This window comes from Leishmania infantum, chromosome 25 (genome assembly GCF_000002875.2).
Source record: "Leishmania infantum JPCM5 genome chromosome 25".
Classification (NCBI taxonomy): Eukaryota; Euglenozoa; class Kinetoplastea; order Trypanosomatida; family Trypanosomatidae; genus Leishmania; species Leishmania infantum.
Window position 1 is genome coordinate 1 of NC_009409.2, and position 19,103 is coordinate 19,103.

General features: G+C 58.8%; 7 protein-coding genes across 7 annotated transcripts; all 7 read right to left on the bottom strand.

Annotated features, from left to right (window-relative positions):
- Nucleotides 1–3,904: 3,904 nt before the first annotated feature.
- LPG1 (beta galactofuranosyl transferase) lies at nt 3,905–5,209 on the bottom strand (the record flags this gene model as incomplete). Its single annotated transcript, XM_001465997.1, has 1 exon — nt 3,905–5,209. One exon carries the CDS (start codon nt 5,207–5,209, stop codon nt 3,905–3,907), a length of 1,305 nt encoding a protein of 434 aa, XP_001466034.1.
- Nucleotides 5,210–5,848: 639 nt separating this feature from the next.
- On the bottom strand, nt 5,849–6,532 carry ARD1 (putative N-terminal acetyltransferase complex ard1 subunit homolog; the record flags this gene model as incomplete). Its single annotated transcript, XM_001465998.1, has 1 exon — nt 5,849–6,532. One exon carries the CDS (start codon nt 6,530–6,532, stop codon nt 5,849–5,851), a length of 684 nt encoding a protein of 227 aa, XP_001466035.1.
- A 256-nt stretch (nt 6,533–6,788) lies between these two features.
- On the bottom strand, nt 6,789–8,504 carry LINJ_25_0030 (hypothetical protein, unknown function; the record flags this gene model as incomplete). Its single annotated transcript, XM_001465999.1, has 1 exon — nt 6,789–8,504. The coding sequence occupies one exon, from the start codon at nt 8,502–8,504 to the stop codon at nt 6,789–6,791; it is 1,716 nt and encodes a 571-aa protein (XP_001466036.1).
- Nucleotides 8,505–9,257: 753 nt separating this feature from the next.
- Nucleotides 9,258–13,061, bottom strand: LINJ_25_0040 (conserved hypothetical protein; the record flags this gene model as incomplete). The annotated part of the gene is made up of 1 exon (XM_001466000.1): nt 9,258–13,061. The coding sequence occupies one exon, from the start codon at nt 13,059–13,061 to the stop codon at nt 9,258–9,260; it is 3,804 nt and encodes a 1,267-aa protein (XP_001466037.1).
- A 701-nt stretch (nt 13,062–13,762) lies between these two features.
- Nucleotides 13,763–14,278, bottom strand: LINJ_25_0050 (conserved hypothetical protein; the record flags this gene model as incomplete). The annotated part of the gene is made up of 1 exon (XM_001466001.1): nt 13,763–14,278. One exon carries the CDS (start codon nt 14,276–14,278, stop codon nt 13,763–13,765), a length of 516 nt encoding a protein of 171 aa, XP_001466038.1.
- A 612-nt stretch (nt 14,279–14,890) lies between these two features.
- LINJ_25_0060 (conserved hypothetical protein) lies at nt 14,891–15,349 on the bottom strand (the record flags this gene model as incomplete). The annotated part of the gene is made up of 1 exon (XM_001466002.1): nt 14,891–15,349. One exon carries the CDS (start codon nt 15,347–15,349, stop codon nt 14,891–14,893), a length of 459 nt encoding a protein of 152 aa, XP_001466039.1.
- A 1,881-nt stretch (nt 15,350–17,230) lies between these two features.
- LINJ_25_0070 (conserved hypothetical protein) lies at nt 17,231–18,124 on the bottom strand (the record flags this gene model as incomplete). Its single annotated transcript, XM_001466003.1, has 1 exon — nt 17,231–18,124. The coding sequence occupies one exon, from the start codon at nt 18,122–18,124 to the stop codon at nt 17,231–17,233; it is 894 nt and encodes a 297-aa protein (XP_001466040.1).
- Between the last annotated feature and the right edge of the window lie 979 nt (nt 18,125–19,103).

A 19,103-nucleotide genomic window follows, 5' to 3' on the forward strand; every position in this document is an offset into this window, starting at 1 on the left:
AACCCAAACCCTAACCCTAACCCTAACCCTAACCCTAACCCTGGTCCCTAACCCTGGTCCCTTAACTTGCCGGTACACACACACACACCTGCACCGGTCACTAATCAACATACTTCAGTCGTCGCCATCCAGCATCGCAGGAGTGAACAGAACACTCGGCAGAGTGCATCCACAGACATCATTCGGAGAAAGAGACTGCATTTTCGGAGCCAACGAGCAATGTTGTGCGGTGGCTACGGGAGGAGGGGATGAGCGTTGACCTCGCGCAGCCTCTCACCCATTTTGGCGATGCGCTCCATCCGCTCCGCCCTTTTGCAACGCGACGTGCAGGTCACCGCTGAGTTCGCCATAGCGACAATCCGCTCCGGGGAGACAAATGGTTTTAGAAATACCGAAGCCAGGGTGAGGCGGTTAGTGGCGTGAGTATAGCCGAGTACTTCTGCGTGCAGGGCACCGCCCATCGTTTCCAAAGCCGCTCTCGCCGTGCAAGGCTCGTCGTCATGAACGCTGGACACCGGATCAATATCATGAAAGAGAGCGTGCCTGAGCTCAACGTGAGCAATGCCGTCCAGGGCGCCGTGTACGGTCGGTCCTGTGAAGTGAAAAGGAGAGGCGACACGAAAAAGCGAATGAGGGCACGAGTATCAGGAAGGAAAGCCGATGTGTACACACAGCACACATTTTCGCAGAAGATCGGCAACGATACTAACATGTATGCACGTGCTCGCATGCATTGAGAAAGCCGCATTGCACTAGTGGTCTCTGCAGCTCGATGTATCCGGTGCCTCTCAGCGGCTAAACTCGTGAGTGAAGGACCATCTGCAACGGGTGATGCGGCGCATGAGTTTTCTTCCAAGTATGGCTTTTAGAGAGTGCCTGCAGCTCTCCCATATTGCAGAGACCGGTGTCTTCACTCGCTTGTGCACCGCACTCCACTTGTGGGGAAGGCTCGCCGTGCAGGAGTGCTCTACATTCATCTCGTGCAATCTCAGCGAACAGGAACGATGGAAAAATGTAAGGAGAGAGAAGCCGGTGCTTGTTGTGCCGACATCCCGCACCAAGTATAATGCGTACCTAGACCACACAAACGGGAAGATATCACGTTTCATGTCACAGGAGTCATCGCAGCTTCAGGGTTTTCCATACCTCATAGAGGACGTTAAGCATCACTGTCTACAGTACCGTTCCCACTAACGACATCTGACTCTAGAGCTACCACTTAAAGCTTTCAGCGAGGAGGCGGAGTACGAGATTGTCTCTCTTGTCATCACGGAGGAATGCAACACCATTGCCTGTCAGTGGGCTCATCAGAGCTGGGTGGCGATCCGGATAGTGTTAGAGTAAGGTTAGTGGTAAGACAAATAGACAATGTCATGCGCTACAGAGAGCATAGTCCACTTGTTTAGATGCGTCAGTCCAGCACGAGCAAGTCCAGACAGACACGCGCATACGCAGCCACACCCCACCCACCACGCTCCCGCTACGGCTACACCCTCGGCGTCTAGGACGAACCATCCCGCCGCCGAATCGGCGGCTACGTGCTTTACGCGCTCTTATCTTCCCTCTGCACGTCTCCGTCCGGGGTACCTGCGGCGCCGGAGGCGCCAGACGGACATGGGGTGGTCTGCGGGCCTTCACCTGAGCGCATCGCGTCTACGGTCCTGCTCCAGGGCCGAGGCGGTGGCCTCTGACGTCGGTGTGTAGTAGGCGGTGGTCCAGGTGCATCCCGCATGAGGTCGGGGGAGGAGGCTGGCCAGCGCCTGCCCAGCGCCCTACGGAGACCCTGCGCCTGGCGTGCATGCCATCTTCCGCACTTAGTCGCTGCAGCCCGCGGCTGCCCCATGAGTCTGTGTGGAGACTCCTCACATCGCAGCCTGGGGAGGAGGGGGGTGCCCATGCGGCCATTCGCGGTGTTCTTGGCATGCTTCCGGCACGTTTCGCGCACACGCACTGTGGGGCTCATCGGCACACACTTTTCCGCGCCTCTCGTCGGCCGGCGCTCGTGCCCTGCTGACCTCTGGGATGCCGCGCTGGCATGGGGCACACCCTGCCAGCGGTGCTTCACAGCGCGTCAAGCACCGTGCTCGCGCTTTCGGATCATGCAGCCTGCTTCCAGCACAACCTTGTTGCCGGTGGCGTGTGGGAGGCACGCGGGGGCGGATGTGAACACCCGCCGTGGGGGAAGTCCGCGCAGGACAAGAGCATAGTGTGACAGGAGGTGTTGCTTCCAGAGATCGGCGAGTCTCTCGTGGCATGTCGGAGCACAAGGCCCGGCCGGGCACCGTTCACAGCACACCTAGGCGTGGGTTCAGGCTCGGGCAGAGGCATTAAGGGAGGGGAGGGGAGGGGAGGCACAGTTCCAGCGGATGTGTAGATAGCGCACCATCTGCACTTCACCTGTTCACTGCAACTCACGCGCCGCTGCAGGAATCCAGAAGACGCGCAGATGTCCGTCGAGGACTGAGTAAACACGTTGTCTCATCGCCTCGGGAACCCAGCAGCCTCCTTTTCGTGGTGTGACACGACGGTCTCCTAGGAGCTCAGGTCTTAGCTCGTCGCATCGTGCATCGTGCATCGTGGTCGCGGGGCATGGCGGCCTGCCGCGTCAGCTTGGAGGGCTAGAATCCATGCAGTATGCGGGGGACTGGGGGGACATTGCCGTTGTAGCGAACAGGTTCACGGTGTCCTTGTGTGACCATGGCGAACGGCAGCACGTGAGCAAGCTGGAAAACAATATGCGCAGACAGCAGGCCAGTAGCGTCAACATTTGTGCTCAAATATGTGGCACTGTGCACTTCTCCACGCTTGTACGGCCCTTGCGCAGTGCGATGAGGAACGCAGAGCGACTCCGTGACAGCAGCCACACCTGTTTCTCTGTGTTGCAGTTGATGCAAGCTGCACTGCCAGCAGCTCGAGTAGCAGCTCCGTTCGTTCGCTCTCGGCGCCATAGCTGCCACGATGAAGCGGCCACATTCTGTTTTCGCTATGCCGGTGCGTGCATTGCTGTCGTCCAGCATCGCGTCCGCTCCTGTGTTGATGGGTCGCAGTCCAGCACCATCCGCCGACAGCCAGTGAGGAAGCGTCGCAAAGCGGGAGAGCGTCTGTTTGCATGACGCAAGTGTTCCTCTTTTCTGGAGAGTCTGCCCCCACCCACCCACGCCCACCCCGGCCTGCATCGGTTAGAGGACCGGCTGACGTACATGTGACCGCTGCGTGTGAGGGATCGGTGTGCGGGCTTATCCCCGATAGGGTCCATGCCCGCATGCCGACGCGCAAGCCGCCGAGACGCTGTGACGAAGCCGCCATCCGGCGTGCGCACGTCCTGCGCCAAATGCGCAGGGTACCCCCCCTCTCGCAGCACCGCCGACAAACACTGGCCTGTGGGGCGCAGCAGCACAACTTAGTCGAGGAACTGCGCAGCGGCCTCTTTGAGTGTGTGGCCGCTCTTCTTCGCACTTGCGGTGTATAGACGATGAATGCGGCTGCGCTGCCGTGAAGGTGCCCAAGCATCATTCGGCAAACGGCGCTTGCATTCTTGCACAACACGGTGGCCCCATACTGCAGCTTAGGCAAAGAGGGGGTGGGTGGGTGCAAGACCTCGAAAAAACAAGGAAACCAAGAAACCGAACGGCAGCCGTCGAGAGTTCATCACCGTCGTATGCGCGGCTTTTTGATTCGGTGGTGGATCGTCCTTATTCCGGTAGGCGAGAGCGGCCGCCAGCGAAGAAGCTTTCCGTATACCTCTGCGAAAGGCCTTCCACGCGCCGCTGCAACAGACTGAGCGCATTAATTTCGATCAGACTGGCGCAAACCGGTACCAGTGCTAGGGTGTCCATCTGCAGAAATGCGCGCATCGCGAAGGCCAACGAAAGCGTGTGCCGCGCATCAATCCCGACCAGAACCCTTAGCTGGGGTCAACAGGAAAGTCCAGTAGCTTCATGCTGTACGGCTTGTAGTCGCGGTGGCAGCGAATGTTTTCACCGATTTCCCATATGGACCTCCGCCTGTCAGTGTCGAGTACCCACATGTCGAGAGGAATGGTTCCGTTAAACGGCAGTGGATTGCGCCCGGTATCTTGATAGATTGTGACCCCATCAGGAAACCACTTGGCACGGCGATATTGGAGGCGAAATGGTTGATAGTTCATACGCCCAAACTTGACGCTCTGGAGAAAGTAGGCAGTGTTCTTGAAGATTCCCCGGTTCCTGGCCGACCCACCGACGTTGAGGTTCGCGTTTTCAAAGTGCACAAACTTGCCAGGCTCGGAGAAGTACTTTTGGTAGCCCAAAGCAGCCATGCGCCACACGTAGTCATGATCTTCGCCGTAGGCGGGGAAGTAGTTCTCGTCAAAAAACCCTACGGTCGCAATGGCGAGGCGGGACAGCGCAAATGTGGCCATGAAATCCTTGTGGTCTGTGTAAAAGATGCCGTACGTGTCGGCAAACTGCTTCTTCATCTCCTCTGGGGGCATGGTCCGAATACGATATGGCAGCGAGGATGCCGTAATGATGGGGTGCTGGCTGCTGCGGAAGGCAAACCGCGGATTTGGCACGTTTCGCAGCGTCCTGGCTTCGGCAATGATCTCTTGGTCTAGGCGGCGAATGCGCTCCAGCTGGCCTTGTGTCTTTTCGTTTGCCTGCGAGACAAACTCGTCGATGAGCCCCGGCGCAAAGCGCACGTCGGCATTGGTGATGAAGACCCAAGGCACTTTGGCAACGGAAAAGTTGAGGGCGTGACGCAGGCCCTCGTTCACGGCAGACGCGTAGCCGATGTTCTCGGGGTGGTGAATGATAAAGAGATTCTGGTCGACGTAGTCCCTCAGATCTACGGCAAGGCGGTCGAGAAGCGAGCGTAGTGGGCGGAACATGCCGTTGTTGATAAACATGATGTACGTCATGGGGACTGTAATATTGCAGAAGAGTTGCTTGATGTCCTGATAATCCATCGTTACCGGTATCAGCACGTACGGGATTCGAGCTGGGTGTTGTTCCTTATATGAGAGACGCTCGGCGATGCAGTGAAAAAAATTCTCGTCACTAATAAACGCCTCACCGGAACGAGGGGTATCCTCGAAGGTGTCTGCGCGCGAGCGATTATAAAAAATGATAAGCGGGACAATGTAGCCCATAAGGAAGAGAAGTGTGTAAAGACCGACACGGACGAATATCGCCATGCGCCGGCGGTCGTGATGCCAGCGAGGCGGCGCCATTTCTCCGCGACGCGCGCTCCGTTACCACTAAGCGGCACTGGATTGGCTAGAAAAGGATGCACGATGCGCGTCCTCGGGACGCGCGATCGACTCGCTCCAGTGTTGCAGGGAGCGTTGAGTGGTAGCGTGTGACTGCAGGATAAGGAGAGGTGCAATGTACGTTAGGGAAAGAGGGGGAAAGATGGGGAAGCACGGGGAAAAGGTGGGTGAAAGCAAAAAAAAAAGAAGAAATGGCACAGGGTGTGTTCTGTGTTGCCTTCCGCAGTGTAGCCAACGGCACCGGTGCGGCGCACAAGGTCGAAGCAGCATCTGCCGCTATCACCCACCCCCAAAAGACGTAACGGGAGGGCCACACCGACACACACACACACACACGCGCACAAAGAGAGAGAGGCGGAAACGAGCATAGTGCGTGCAGAAGCCGCAGTCTTGCACGCGGCACCGGGCTATTCCTCTTGTGTGTTCTACAGACGGTGAATAGGCATAAGGGCGGCTGTCGAAGGGTGCGATGGGTGTCTTCACCCAGGGAGACGCACACGCGGTGATTGTGCGTGATATAGTCTACCGGTCTTTTTGCTCTCGTTTCTTGCGTGACAGAGCCGGCGGGGGCGTTTTACAGTGTGTGCGACACCCGAGTACTCACACCCACTCCAGTTCTTCGGGTTTGATGGGTCGGTCTAGGGGAATGACGCTACTTTTTCGCCGCTCCTTGTCACGCCGCAGGGCAAGCCGCATGTCCAGTGCGTCCTCGTCACTCTTGAAGGGGCCTTTGGGGCCGTCGCCGTGATAGTAGTTTAGCACCGTCCGGTAGACAATGTAGCCCAGTCGATGGTACATGTCCTGCGCAACCTGGTTACTTTTGCGGACGAAGAGGTCCACAAAGTAGGCATTGTGCACGAGCTCGCTCATCTGCGCCAACTCGGCCATGAGGGTCTCGCCGAGGGCGACGCGCCGAAACGTTGGCGCCACGGAAACGGCGGACACGTGTCCGTGATAGTCCTCCCCCTGTCCTTCCGCTTTGCCGAGCGTGTAGGCCATGGGAATACCGGTGGTTGGGTGCACGCACATGCGCTGGTACTCCGGCCAGTGCGTCACATACTCGCCATAGAAGGACGTATTGTACGTCTCTGTTAGTTGATCCAAATTTACAAAATTAAACTGCAGCGTGTCGCATAGCGTCATGCGGCGATATGTAGTCATCGCACGTCGGCGGTCGCCCTGCAGCAACGCCGCCCTGTTAACGTTTACCTTTTGTCGTTCCATACGCAGACGCAGGCAGGAGAAGGGAGAGAGAAGAGACAAGGGTACAGTACTTGGCAACATGTAGACATACGGCCGCTCCATTCATAGAGTCGCGCTGGTGGGCGAGAGAGACGCAAGACCACGATGTTGCGTGCGTGACATCGCGGTGGAGAACGAGCCGGCGCCGCCCCAACCTCTCTCTTCGCTGCCCCTTCCCGCGCTTCAGCCCTGTGCGTGGGGACGGGTACGCGCTGCGGTGGTCTGTTTTGTTCTTCGTTGGTGCTCATAACCTCGCGGGTGCCAAATCTTAGCGGGAGTTGTTTCCACGCGGAGTCGCTCACTCCGCTGCCGAGTGCTTCGTGGCTCGATGCTGCTCAAGTGCGCGGCGGTCGGTAAAGCACTTAACCGGGTGGCAGACGTTGCACACCAAGTCCGCTGCATCGTCGACAGGAAGGGGAGATAAGTAGCGGAGGTGCTCTTCGTAAGCATCGCTGCTCTTGAAACGCAGCCCGCACACCTCGCAGGAGCCTTTATCGCCGCCGTCTTCTATATCCAAGCCAGCCAGAGCTTCCTCTAGGCGGCGACTCGCAGCCTCGACCTGTTCATGCACACGAGCGTATAGCGTCGGCGCAAGTGGAGTCGCGCCACAGTGCTTCGCGATCTGGTGCTGTCGCAGATCGTCCTCCCTCTCGAAGGTGCGAGCGGGCTGGCACGCCTTGCAGCTCCATGGACATGCCTCCAGCATCTCGGCTTGTCGGCGCTGCTGAGCCTTTGCTCTCATCGCTGCGCCGTAGCCAGACAAGTAGCGCCCAAGCTTGCTGGCCTCTTTCGACGTGAGGGGGCGGCCAAGAATCGACGAGTCGAGGTGAGGCGGTAGCGGAGGCGTCTTGGGCGGCGCAAGAGCAACAGAAAAGCTACACCGCTGCTCCGCCCAGCGCTGCGCTCGATACAGACGGATCCACGTAGAACTGGGCAAGTACGGCATGAACGCCTCTGTGTGGTCCTCAGAAGGGGCGGAGGAGAAAGGGGCCATAGCAGCTTCTCCCACAACGCGGGCCACCAGCGTCGGATGGAGAAGCGGCAGAGGTTGCTGTGCAGAACATGCGGATCTGTTGACAGAGAAGTCGTCACCGCTCAAGACGGACGGGTGTGTAGCGGCGGAGTGGATGACTTCTGCCGTCGCGTCGGCGGCTTGTGAAGAATAACCAAAGTTGGACTTTGCCACGCGCAACCACTCCACGCAGGTATAGCTGCAGGGTAATCCCTCATGCAGGCGCGCCTGGCGCTCCTGCTCCCAGGACATCATTTCCTCGGAGAGGTCGCGCAGCACCCCGTGCAGCGCGGCTTGGGGGGCCACAAAGTAGTACTGCACCATGATGCGAAATGGGAAGGCGGCGTGGCGCTGGTGACGGCGGTTTGTATACTCGGGGAAGTCGGCGGAGCGCATGGGCACGGCCGCGACGCATATGTAGCCGCTGCGCGCCGCACACCCGAGCAAGTCCCACCGCTGCGCTTGGTCGTCGCACAGAGTAACCACGACCTCTTGGGGAAAGTCCTGTGTCAGTGCATGGGTGTGCAGTTCGCGCGCGCTGCGGAAGAAGTGCGACAGCAGGGCGATTTGTCGGTAGAGATCCTCGAATCCGATGTGTGGATTATTAAAGATGAGAAGGTGCAGGGGCTGATCTCGCAGCGGTGCAGCGGCGGACGACAGCGACGTCGCGTTCACATGGTCGTGGTAACGTACACGCACGCGCCGCTTCGCTGCAAAGTACGCCAGGAAGCCCACCGCCTCCGGATACTTGCGCGACACTTCTGCCTCACTGTCGAAGGTGGTGGCAATCACCTCCACGACGATGCCGCGCTGCCGCTCGCCGGCTACGCCATCATTCTGCGTCGCACGGCGGACAACTGCACTGCGGGACAGGCGTTTGACAAGCGCATAAGTGAAGCTCAAATTTCCTTCGCCAACGAGCAGAATGAAAAGAGGATCTGGGAGCACATGGGTTGTTGGGCAGGTCTTACGAGTCCCCTCATCGCAGCTGGCCTGTGGCATGCGATATAGTTGGGTGCAAAGTCAGCGCAGAGGTGAGCAGGAATGGGTGTCCGCCACCTGAAGAGGACGCCGAACAGTAACAAAATGTACAAAGACGGGAATACAAGAACATGAGACGGTGTGCAGAAAGAGTGGTCGCCCAGCGGCAGTATCGTAGTTTTGTCATGGGCCGTGCAACGGTCACAGGGCAGCAAGCCAGCAGCGCCGAGAAACTTCGTCTTTGTGTGGTACGATCACAGAGAGAAAATCAGGCAATAAGAGAGGAGAGCGCTGTGCGCGGTGCTGCCTGCTGAAGGTCGCCTCCCCGCCCTCTTCCTTACGCCCCCCCCCCTGTTTTTCAACATATGCACACACTGCCGGGTGAACAGCATCGTCTCTTCTACCGCTTCTCAAGGACTCAGTCGTCATCACGTTTTTTTTTTGCTGGATGTCCTTCTCTTTTTGTTGTTTTCGAGAAAACGATGATGGGAAGGATGGAGAAAGAACACCAAAATATGTGTTGGGGCCGTGCCATCGACCTTCACGTGCCATTGCTGGCCTTCTCTCGGTGGGTCACTCTCCTACATGTGAAGAGAGAGCTAACCATGAGAGGACGAGGAAGAGTCGGCCAGATGGCTTTGTGAGGGTAACAAGATAATAAACAAAAAAAGACGCAAAGCCAAAGGTATGAGACACAAGAGAAGCAAGAGCTCCCTGGCATGGCCACGCAATTTCTACCGTCGCGCCTACTCTGGGAGACCTCGTATATACATGTTACGTGTTTCCAAATTTCACCCTGTCGAAGTGGTAACTGGAAGGCTGCAGCGGGCACTGGGGAAGACAGACACCGCCGCCGCTGATTCCGCTGTCGTGCGCCCGTGCCGAGCTCCTCATCGGCGGCCGTATGCTCGCCATCGAGGAGTCAGCCGGCGCCTGAAGATGCATGAGAGACAAGACAGACGCCTGTCTGGCGCGCTGCTCTGCGCGCATCTGGCTCCTCTCCTGCTCCAGCCTGTCGCGCCACCTGTTGTAGAGCACACCGACATACGACACAAAGCCCTCGCCATGGACAACGCGGCTGCGGAGAAGGTTTCGGGTGCGAATATTATTAGCGACGCGGTTCAAGAGCAGACGCACGTCGCGCTTGCACTGCTGACGCGCCTTCTCACGTAGCTGCCGAACCGCAGCGCGGAGGGCCGCGTCCATGCCAGAGCCGCTGGTCACCCGCGTGGCGGTCGAGATGATGGGCACAATGTACTGACGCACAAAATCATCGAAGCTGCTGCCGCAGATGTACGCCGTTGCCTGCTTCACGTGCTCCCTCACACGCTCCTGCGCCTGCCGCTGGGCGGCACCGAAGTCATACCGCAAGACCGTCGGCCGAAGTGATTCGATGTCCGCAGGAGGGGCGTGCCACCACCAAGACGTGGGCGACAAATTTGCTGTTGCGCGGAAACCTCCCATCCGCATTCTTGGCTCGTGGGAGGTCTCGTGGTGGTCGGCACCGGGCAATTCGACGCCGAGAAGGTTGCGAGCCACCCAGTACCAATCCAGGGGCGGCGACGTCAGCGGCTGCAAGGCGCTACCAAGCGTGCGGCGTCCGTCATGCACCACCTCCTGGCGCAAACGCATCCCGTCGGCGTCGTCCCCTTCTCGCGTTTCCTCGACATAGCCACGATGGCCGCCGCTGCGGTTTGCGACAGATGCATTCCAGCGGTTGGCGGTGCCGAAGGTGCCTTTTGGCCACGGCTGGCATGGCTGCAGAATGTCCTCGTCGAAAAACTGATGTCCACGGCGGCCAGCGCCGTCCTCTTTCTCCCCCGTCAGCCAAGGTCGTCGTGGCGGCGTCGAGCCGGCAGCCTGGGGGGTGGCACCAGCACTGTACTCTTGACCGTCACCGCCACACATCGCGTGTGACTGCGGCGTCTCTCGAATCATCTCCAGTGCCGCCAAGCGCAACTCGTGGGCAAGCCACTCCTCGTCTGTCGCCTTCTCAGGGAGGGGCTTAGGCGTGGCTGCATAGAAATCGCGGAGTTTTGCACCACAGTCCTGCTCTAGCAAGTGTACCGCTCGCGCAATGGCGGCCTCCTCTAGCGCCTGCTGCGCCGTAGCCTTCATGGTCCACATCGCCTCCGCCTCGGGCGTGTGCCGGACATGCAGCTGCTGCTGCGCAAATAGCATGCTCAACAGACCAAGCGCCTCCTGCACCTCGTTCCTAAACGCTGCCGCCTCGAGAGCGAGTTGCTGCACTTGTTGACGCAGCCAGTCAACATGTAGGGCGAGGCCTTCCGCTCGCGCGCCACGGCGTTGTACTCCGGCCTTTTCGGGCCCAGTCCCCGCTCCACGGGTAGCGGTACCGCCAGCAGCTTGGCCACCCTTTCGCGTGATGGACGAAACAGGCGCGACGACAGCATCCGCACAAGACGCCGACGGCTGCAGCACGTCCAGCGCCACAGTCGTGTTGTCAGTCGCGTTGCGGGCATGCCCGGTAGATATCGACGGCGCAGACGGATTCCTCCATGCCACTGACGTTCGCGCGTGGAGTGCCGGTGACGTTGAGCGCAACGGACGACTCGGCGACGCAGAAATCCCAGTCTCACCGCCGCCGTCGCGTGCACTACCCATAGGGCAGCCGTCCACCTCGCCACCGTCCCCATCGCCCTGCCTGGTGGACGGGCGACTCTCTTGCACGAGATGACGCAGCCGGTCCGGTGCGGAGGAGCTACTGGAGGATGGCCCGAGAGACAAGACCTCAGCGCGTGCCTTGCTCACGATGGGAAGCGCTGGAGTGAGGGGTTCGTGCTCGCCCGTGAGGGACACCCTTTGGGCCTGCTTACGCTGAGGTGCGTCATCACGCTTAGTGGCCTCTGCGCCCTGGACAGCAGAGTGGAGCTGGGCGGCCACCATCGATGCAACGCGCTCGCGCTCCCCTTGCAGCTGCTGCCGAAACCACTGCACATGCAGCAGCTCGCGCCGCAGCGCATTCGCACGGGAGAGCTCGGCGCATTGGAGCACGGCGCTTTTCAGGTGCGTCAATGCCGCGGAGGTGGAGGGAGCTGGCACTGATGCAGTGGTTCCAGCGGCACGACCGCCTCCAGGCCCGCGGGCTATGTCACTCTTTCTCGACAGCGACGTCGGCGCCGATGCTGGTGGGTCGGGATTGTGTGACGCAACTGGAGCCGTGGTGGCGGCAGTCGTCGACGCAGTCTTTTTGTGGCGCGACGCGCGTGTCGCCGACCGCGACTTGAGGCTCTTCTTTTGCTCCTGCAGGGGCTCCAGTTGCTTTTCTGGGCTAGGGGCAACGTGCTGCAAAGAGGTCGCTGTCGTTCTTGTTGGGACCGCCGTTGTAGTGCTCACCAGCGTTACCGTTGAGGTGCGCTGCTGAGCTGCAGCTGAGGGGGAGGCGAAGCTCGGAAGTGCCGGGGCCGCAACCACGGACAAGGTTTTCAGACATGGGCGCGTTTCGGCGATGTTTTCGTACCTTGCGTAGGACACAATAACGTCGTTGTCCCTGGGCAGTTCCTCGTGCGCCCCTCCAAAGCTGCCAGTCACCCGAGCCATGCGCTGAGCCAGCTGTGCGTCTCGGTCGAGCATCTCCATAGCGCAGCTGACTTCTGCCTCCAAGCGTCGCTTCCACAGCTCGACTTCGGACTTTGCGTCGACAATAGCCCCTGAAAGAGGGATGTTTTCTCGCAGCAGTTTGCGCCGGTAGGAGTCGTCTTCAATGCACTGGTCAAGGCTCTCCTCCGGCACACCGGATGGCTGTGTTTCGTCCCGTTCGTGGGGAGACTCACAGGGAGTAGCTGCCTCCTCTTCGTGGAACGCTTTCTGCGTGAAAGCAGCGCCCGCAGCGCTTTCCTGGGCATTTAGCCGCCGTCGCAGCTGAGAGTTCTCCTGCTCCAACGCCTTGTTCGCCTCAATGAGGAAACCGAAGTCTTTTTTCAGCACCGACGGCTCGTTCTCGCTGCGGAAGCCGCGGAGTTCGGCGCACTCTCGTTCGAGGTAGCGCAGCTGCAGTTTCGATGTACTGTTCTGGCTGTTCAGCTTTCGAATCTCGCTGTCCTTGAGGCGCAGCAGCTTCAGCACACCAGCGAGCTCCTTCTGCACAGCGTCCAAGTCGAAGGTAAGGCACTGTATTGTGGTTGTTTTCTCCTGCAGTACCTGACAGAGATTGCCAAGGCGGCTCTGCATTGCGCCCATTTCCTTCTTTTCCTGTGCCGTGTGTCGCGGTTTGCCGTACGCGTAGCGTTTCACGACCGCCTCTACCCTCTCCCAGGTATCCCAGTCGCCGAGCGCACCGTCAGCTGCATCGACGTTGGCGAAGAGCACATCATATATGTCCTGCCGGTTGCTTTCATACATGGTGAAGTCCATCTGCCGCTTGCGACTGTCGATTTCCTCACGCTGCCTCTGCAACTCGGCATAATCGGTGTATACCTGGTTCAGAAAGGCCTCTCGCTGCTCGGCGCTGCTGCGTTGCGGCGTCATCAGCAACGGCAGCGTCGCAGCCGCCACTACCGCCTCGACGCGGGCCAGGCCCTGTCTTCCTGCCGCTTGCGAAGACGCGGAGACCTCCATGTCCTTTCCTTTTCCGTATTCACAGGGCAATGCTGAACCTTTTAGGTCAGCTTGAGATGAAGAAGGCGTGCGTCAACGCTGGCCTCGAAGCGTGGGAAGCTCAGCAGAGGGATGAAAGGGAGGGAAGCGGTGGAACGGCAGAAGAAAAAGTGTCGGTGATGCAGAGACGGAGAGGGGGGGAGATGAGCGGGGACGTCGACGCCGCTGCAGAGGTTTCTTTCCTCCATCCCTCCCCCCACCACCACCCTGCCTTGCCATTTGCAAAGCAGAGCTGACAAAACCGAGAAAGAGGGGGGCTGCGGAGACTTCCAAGAGCACTGGCGCCACCACTCGGAGCCGGAAAAAGCCAACGCCTCAAACTGCCTGTTCACAGGAAGTGGCCGCAAGCCCCTCATGGGGTGATGAGGAACGAATGTAGAGGAGCGGACGGGGTGTGGTGGCCAGACGGACAAACACCTGCACCGCAGGTTGTGAAAGCGCTAGGCTCGAGCTTGCCCCTTACGTTCACAAACACCCAAACAGTGCGAGAGCATCTAAACATCTATGCAGTCCAGAGCAGAGAGAGGGGGCACCTAAAACAAGAAGGAATCAACAGGAAGAGACGCCCAGAGAGAAGCACACACATAAAAAAAGCGAGAGCCGAGCAGGTGCACTCACTGAACGGCACCGAAGTTTTGCAGACTAAAAGTGGGCAGCTGCACTCAGGAGCGCTGCAGGGAGTTGAGTGCACGCCTGCGTTTGTCTACCAGTGCCGCCGCGAAGGGCTGTGCAGGTAAAGCGGCGGCCGGCTTGCAGGCAGACATCGGGGACCGAGATGCTATAGGAACGCGTGCAGGGTGTCTCTCGGTCGAGGGCTGCGGCGTGAGGGAGCGTAGAAGACGCAAAAGCGAATGGCACATCGCCACCTTTGCTGAGGCATATTTGCAACGACCAAATTGAGCACCCGAAATGCCATGCACCTCACCGGTCTCCGCAGCCAGCAATCGCACCGTTGCGGCACCAACATTTTCGTCGCTGTGTTCGAGGATGAACCAGTCGTGTTTGCGAATCAGTGCCGCCGTGGCGGCGGGAAAGCGGTGGTAAAGAAACTGCAGAAAGAGCGAGTAGGTGTGGGGATTGCCAGTCATGACATCGCCCTCGCTCACCGAGTCCCAGTCGCGAAATCCGAGCTTTGACAGCTTGGCGTGCAAGAGAGAAAAGTTGGACGCAAGCTCCATGAGTAGCGAGGGGGTCGAGGGATCAGTCACCCCAGTGACCACCAGAGAGAGTGATTTCTATTTTTTTCGTTGCTGCTTTCAAGGCGCAGTGGCCAGAAAAAAAAAAAGAGGAGACGTGTGGAGAAGAGCACAGTAGGTTGTTGCCGGGGGGGGAGAGACAGGAGGGGGCCTGATGAAGGCGAGCCGGCGGTTGCTGCATAGACACGTCAAATCAAATACTGCGCATCACGCGAAAACATACGTGCGCACCTCGGCACAGCGTCAGATCAAACGGTGGCAAGCCACGCACGCAAGAGAATCTGCGCGCCGCCAAGAGGCTGGCGGCCTTGACAGCACCCGAAAAAATCAGCGGCGCCAAAGAGTACAGCCGGGCAGCAGTCTCGCGAAGGGTTAGAGCACAGGGAGTCAGGAAGTGCGGAGTCGCACCGCGGCTATGTTTGCGTGTTCTGTACGTGACACAACTGCTCCGATGTCGGGACGCACCAAGAAGCACAAAGCAAGTGAATTTTTTTTCCTGAATCTAGAGGAAACACCGACGGTGATGTGCGCTAGACCAAGAGGTACGATCTCGTTCCGTCCCCACCCCCCGACCCTAGCGTGACACCCGTCGCCTTAACGGCGCAGAACGATGTTCACAAGTGTCTCGCGGCCGTAGGGGACGTACGACAGGGAATACCACACCAAGGCGGAGTACTGCAGGACACCGCACAGGAAGCACAGCAAGACTGACTTGAAGATGACAGCTACAAAGAAAGCGAAAAACATAGAGCCGATGTAGAGCACCGTGGCATTGAAGCGGTACTCGTCGAACATGTACGCAAGCTGCGCTGAGGGACCCATGAGGATGACGGTGCTCAGCATAGAGAGAAAGCTACCAAGGGAGGATAGCATGCTGTACTTCCAGTAGGACCCCATACCGAGAGCAAACCAGCTCATCAGCGTCGAAAAGAGCGCTAGCGACATGAGGACGCAGAAGCCTTGAATTCGCTGCGTCCAGGTGAGATCCTTGAAGAACTGGTCATTGTCATTTAACGGCGCAGTCGCTGCCTCGTTGATTTCCACAGCAGACATCACTTTTCTTTCGGTTTCGACCTGTGGGGAATTGTTCTGTTTCTCGCAGCCTTTCCCTAGTGTGGGAATGTGGGAGAGCGGTACACGCAAAGAAAAAAAACGCGCGGGAAAGGAGTGAACGACGCAACCGGAGGAGGACAGAAGCAATGCAGCCTGAAAGTGGGAGGGCTAAGCGGACGAATACGTGTGGCGCGTAAACTCAGCACAGGCGGTTGTGGTGCGCGCAAGTCCGCGTGCCCGTCAGTAAACAAAAAAAAAAAACAAAGAGGGACAGAAAGCACGGGAGAGAAAGTGGAGAAGCGGGCAGGCAGCGAGGGGCGGGATGAGGAGGGGGGAGGGGGGCAAACGGAGGCGAAACAGACTTTTGGCGAAGAGGGGCTGAGGCTGTCCTCTTGAGTTCTGATGGTAGCGCGTGCATGGCCGAGTCCCACCACAAGAAGCGACAGCCTTCCGCGTGTCGGCCATCGCTATTGGTTCTCTCGCTCTCTGTCGGTGTTTACACGAGCAGCAAACCTTCGTCTTGAAATGTATTGTTTTTTTTGTTGTTGTTGTACAAGCGCACCAACAAACCCCTCTGCCGAAAGAGCGAAGCAAAGCAGAAAGCCCGCCGCCAGCCAGACAATGCGCCGTGCGGCACGCGGCCACTACACTATGTACATGGTAGGGAGTGCACTTCTGCACTCGATGGCGGGGCTAGTGACCGCATGAACGCGTGGCGGTCGTCGCGCTCCTCTTCTGCAACGAGATCAAGTGAGGTAAGACAGCTCACGGTAGCCACAGGGGAGTACGACTCACACACTGTTTGTGCTCCCATGCAACGTCAATGCACCGTTCAGGAAAGTCCTTCAGACAACCACTGTCCTCGATTACGAGCGTTAGAGGCCATTTCTGGTACTCGAGGAAGCCAGTGAAACTGCGCCCGCCCTCGACACGAGCACATTCGGTAATGGTGAGTGTGACAAACGTGGGGGACTCCGGTGCCTCTGCTGTGGGCATGGAGAACAGTACGTTGAACGTATCGACCTTGGTGGGATGCGGGGCAACCGTGACGTTGAACCGTATGGAGCTTGACGCGAACGCCTTCGCGATAAGCTGCAGCTTTCTTGCTGCCTGCAGCTCCATGCTGTGAATAAGCCGCTGTTTTTTTCGGTACCGTAAACGGGACAGTCGATGAGAGACGCCCCGACACACCTCCGAAAAAAAAAAATCGACGGGCAACGCTCCGTTACTTTAAAGCGGGAAACTTGTGCGCAGCGCATTGATGTGCACGTAGACGAGAACGGAGTGGCAGAGAGAGTGATGCGGCAAGAAAACAAAAACGAGAGGAGGGTGCATCCATCGAGGAATGGTCGCGCAGTGCGGTCGCACACACTTTGGACCAAGAACCGTCTATCCTTCCAGACTTCACTGCCGGGTCTTCAAAGGTGCAGGCGCACAGCCATGATGGGTAAAACACACGTACATGTTCGCCATACGTGCGCAGCTTCTGCTCCACAAGTACACGCCCGTCGCAGCATTGCGCCACTGAAGAGAACAGGCGCTTCCGCACCCGTTCCTCTGCAGTGGAGGCGCGGCATTGTCCTATGAGTTGCCCTTTGGCGTTTCCAGGCACCATGGCGTACGTATAATGGCAGCTCAACTCCTTGAGCTGGCCAGTGATGGAAAGGAAGAAAGCGGACAAGGAAACACACACGCATGCACACACGCCCGAGCCCGCGTGCGCGGAACGACATGTAGCAGTTACAAAGCAGATGGTGCGAGAGAAGGAAACGGGACGGCGGCCGGTCCAAAGGGAACACAACTTGCAAGCACGCTCATGCGGGCATCTCCGTGTTGGGCACACCGGCGCCACTCTGTTTCGAGTTGACCGGTTTTCAGATGCTATTGGTGTGCCGTGGAAAGGAGAGAAGGGGAAGGACCAAGCGTCCACCCATGCTGTGGCTCCAGCCTCTGCCGCACCGCTCCGCGAGCCTTGAGTGCCCAGTCGAGACGCCGCCGATCGGCTGCCGCAAGTGTCTGGGCCACGAGGCGACCGACAGCCATAGCCTCTGGTGGGGAGGCGTGTTCTTCGTCCAGGAGCAATCCAGTAAAGAGGGCGCTCTCACTTCCAAACTCCCTGGCGGCGAGCTGCACGAGCTGTGCTAGAGTTCTGTTCCGATCAACGTAGGCGCCGTCGAGGTAGAGCGTCGAGGAGACAAAGCCGCTGGTAAGCAGTTCCTCAAAGACGTAGGCCGCTTGTGGGGCAAACGGGTGCTGTGTCTCCACGCAGAGGCACACACCCCGTAGAAAGGGGACAAGCAGAGGACACTGCACGCCAAGCGCACGAGCACACGGCACCGGGGACCGCTCCGACTCATCGTGCCCATGAAGGAGGCTCTGCAGCACGACAGCCAAGCGCTGCTGTCTCTCAGAGCCAAATCGCAAGCGTGCTGTCGGCTGCAGAAGCAAACTCCTCGGCGACATCAGCATGGATTCGGGGCAATCCAGCAGCTCATGCTCGCCCAGCTCCCCGGCACGGTGCAGAATGGCCGGGAAATCGAACACGCAGTAGCTGAAGACGAAGGGATCGAAGGAGGCGAGAAAGAATGTCGCTGTCTCAGCTGGGCGTGCGATGGGTGGAGGTGTTTGACCCGCGAGGAGGAGCGTTGGCACCCAATCCGTCTCCGCTTTCTGTTGCCTGCCTCTCTCTCTAGCAAAGGCTTGCATCTCAGCGGCTCGCGAAAAGCCCCCGCTCACTCTGTGCCTCTGAAGAACAACTGCGATACCTCGCCGCATGTCCATGACGCCCTGCCTCCCACGTGCTATCGACACTACCACGTAAGGAAAGTGCACGCAGCAGAGTGTCGTACAAATACAGGGAAACAGAGATAGACGCACGTCGGCGACGCAATCACGAGGAAACGCGATCGAAAAGCGTGAGACGATAGCACCGTCGCAGCCACCACTCCGTGCCGATTCGCGTGTGCTCCTTTCCTGTTTCAAGGGAAGAGGTACGCGGCTGTCCGCGGAAGATCAGTCGAGGAAGGCCGCAAACCACGTGCACCGCCGCACCAAGCGCGAACGCCACTACCCAGCGAATGGGAGGCGCACACGTCACAGGAAGAGAGACAGAGAAAAAGAGGGAGGCAGAAGCGTTGAAGGCGTTGGAGGAGGAAGGGGCACAGAGGAGTCGGCGATCGCGTGAGTGCCGAGGAGACCGTGTGTCAGAGGTGAGGCAACAGGCTAGTCCCCCAACACGCACACTCACCCCGCCGTGCGGCCATCTTCCCATTCCAATCACTCTCCCTTGGCCCATGGAGAGCGCAGGGTGGAGGGCTGCACGAATTGTGCTTGTGCTGCTGCCAAGCGCGACTCGTGAGGAAGGCTGCCTTGCACCTTCTTCGAGTGGTGTCTTGTGAACCGGGGCAGCTGAGAAAGCCACCGGTGGAGTGATTCAGCTAGGGACGTGATCCTGTGTGCTCGTATTGTTGTATCGGAGACGGGGGGGTCCGGCGCCACTCTCGTTCTGAAACTTCACAGTTCTGTTCTGCGTACTAGTCACCGCCCACCCACCCACCCCCCTGCCGCACGTGAGGCACGAAAAGCCGGAACGCATCAGGGTCTTAAAAGGAAAATGGCCGGTGGAAACGATGAGAGCTATTGAGTAGGAGCCGTGCGCCAACTGCCGGCGCTGCAGACTGTGCGGTCGTTGTGTGCACGCGTCCGCCTATGTCCGCGTTTCGAAAGAACAGGAAGAAATGTCAACTAAAAAGGG